Here is a 2,500-nt window from a genome sequence, read left to right as displayed (position 1 = left end):
TAGAAGTGTCGTCTGCGCAATGATCGCGGCGGCTTTCTTGACCACCCAGGACGACCACGCACGTTGTGAGACGTCATTCGTTAGACAATAGTGAAATCATCGAAGTGTAAACACATGCATTGCGGATTACAGTGAATGAAGAGAGGGGGGGGGGGGGGAGGAGGGGTTATAAATCCTGTTTAACAGGGTCAGGCTGACCTTGTAAAACTTAACTGTATGTACATTTTCTGTGTCCCCAAAAAGAAAGAGACTGTCGCCATGAATAAACCCTTGAGAGTAACAAGTGGGTTTTTTTTTTCACCTGAAACAGGTTAAACTGAAGTGTGTCACATATTCTCTACCCTTTCTCCCACCCCCACCTTCACCCCAGCCCCACACCAATCCCCTCTCCCTCTCTCCCCCTCTCCCTCAATCCCCTCTCCCTCTCTCCCACTGTCCCCAACCCCATTACAGTCCAGACCAATAATCCCTCGCGGAGCGTCCCCCCCTCTCCTCCCCCCACTCATCACTGCTTTGTCCTACTTCAAACCCCTCCCCCTCCCCCTCCCCCTCCCCCTCCCCCTCCCCCCTCGTCTAGAGCGAGAGCCTAGACATGTTAAATCTTAAACAAATATACTTGTACATGCATCAGCTGGTCTGCGGAGTAAAATGAATAGAACGGAGACTTTGTTTGTTTGTTTGTTTGTTTGATTGATTGATTTTTTCTTGGGGGCGTTGGTATGTTTTATTATTTTATTTCAGCTGTGTTTTTGTACCTTTTTGATTTATATTAAACAACTTGTACTACATAAACATACATGTGTACTGTCACATTTTCATCGCACATTAAACAAAATACCTGGATTCTTTTGTTTTCAGCTGTGTGCGCCCATTGGTCTTTTCTTCGTGGACAGCTCCGAGCAGTTGCGACCCATCGCCATACAGCTGTTCCAGACACCGGGACCGGACAACCCCGTGAGTAGCCCCTCCCTCCTTTTCTCTGTCTCTGTCTCTGCCTCTGTCTCTGTCTCTCTATGTGTCTCTCGTTCTCGGACTTTCTCTGTTTCTGTCTGTCTCTCTCTCTCCCTCTCTCTTCCTCTGTCTCACACATATACACAAACACACTCACACACACACACACACACACACACACACACACACACACACACACACACACCACACACGCACAAACACACACACAAACGCACAAACGCGCGCGCACGCACACACACACACACTCTCTCTCTCTCTCTCTCTCTCTCTCTCTCTCTCTGTCTCTCTCTCTCCCCCTCTCTCTCTCCCTGTTTTCGCACGCACGGACACACACACACACACACACACACACACACACACAGACAAACACACACACTGTCACATGCCGGTACCACAACACACACACATAGGCCTACACTCCCACCACTATCGACTGTCAGAAAGAATCATTTCAGTTCACATCATCGAATCTCATCTCATCCAACCAAACAGAAAAGAAGATGAACTATCAATACAGACGGAATAGAAAACTGACCTTCCATAAAACCAACTAATAGATCCCCTGCAAGGACATCGGCCCTGATGTCCGTCTGTGGTTTTCTGGGCTGGGATGCACGAAGCGAAAGTAGGTGCCACCCAAACGGATGCGAAAAAACCGCGGGATCTGATTCGTGGAAATCACAACAAATCTCAATTTCAGCCAATCCAACAATGTCCCTGGCTCCCACCCGTTTGGTAACTTTCTTGTGTAGCCTACCTCGGCCCTGTTTTCCACTTTCCCACGTTTTGCTCACGGCTTTCCTCACCGGACTGTGAATAACCCCCGCAAGAAGCAGAAACAGAAAGCATTGGAAGGACAGAAGGCAAAAGTCGTGAAAGCAGAAAATGCAATTAGCAGAGAAATCTTCGCTTGACCAGAGATGAGCACTGACCTAAAGTTAGAGAAACGTGGAAAATCCACCCCTGTGTCCAGCGCAAAGATCAACTCGAACCGTCTCATTGTAGTTGTATGGACACGCACATGTTTTTTCAGATTTACCTGTTACCTTATTGCATGTAATTACGTTTTTTCCAGCCCTATGGAAAAGACACGTTGTAATAATTCAAATAGAAATACTTCATTACAACAAATGTAAACCAGGGATTAATAATCACTTACAAAATAAGTCTTGTGATTGTAAATGATCGGTCAGATACCCTATTCAATTACCCAACCCTAGTTAAATATGATTGTTGGCATGTCATCGTATTCACAATTCTATATCATAGAGTCAGTCCGGTAGATTTCTCTATATCTTCACTCTTGTTTCAACGCTGACATTCTGAAAATGTCACACACAAAATATTAGCAAAATATTAGCAAAATATTAGCTAGTCGCTTTTCGGGATCAATCGCTGTCGTATGTTTTTAAAAGGAGAGTAAACTGAAAGAATTACAAAGGTGGTAGATTTCTCATAACTTTTCTTTATTTGGTGTTTAACGTCGTTTTCAACCACGAAGGTTATATCGCGACGGGATTTCTCATAA

At 45.2% G+C, this 2,500-nt stretch overlaps 1 protein-coding gene across 2 annotated transcripts in view; it reads left to right on the top strand.

The window, feature by feature from the left end:
• Positions 1 to 2,500, top strand: part of LOC138968424 (polyunsaturated fatty acid 5-lipoxygenase-like) — a 139,271-nt gene that overhangs the window by 119,564 nt on the left and 17,207 nt on the right. For both annotated transcript variants that reach the window (XM_070341005.1, XM_070341006.1), the window contains exon 7: positions 859 to 954. In XM_070341005.1, coding sequence (XP_070197106.1) covers positions 859 to 954 — 96 coding nt within the window. The remainder of the gene's footprint in view (positions 1 to 858; positions 955 to 2,500) is intronic.

The sequence above is a fragment of the Littorina saxatilis genome, linkage group LG6 (assembly GCF_037325665.1).
Source record: "Littorina saxatilis isolate snail1 linkage group LG6, US_GU_Lsax_2.0, whole genome shotgun sequence".
Lineage (NCBI taxonomy): Eukaryota > Metazoa > Mollusca > Gastropoda > Littorinimorpha > Littorinidae > Littorina > Littorina saxatilis.
Note: the sequence above shows the minus strand (reverse complement) of the source record. Positions and strands in the feature narration are given on the sequence as shown.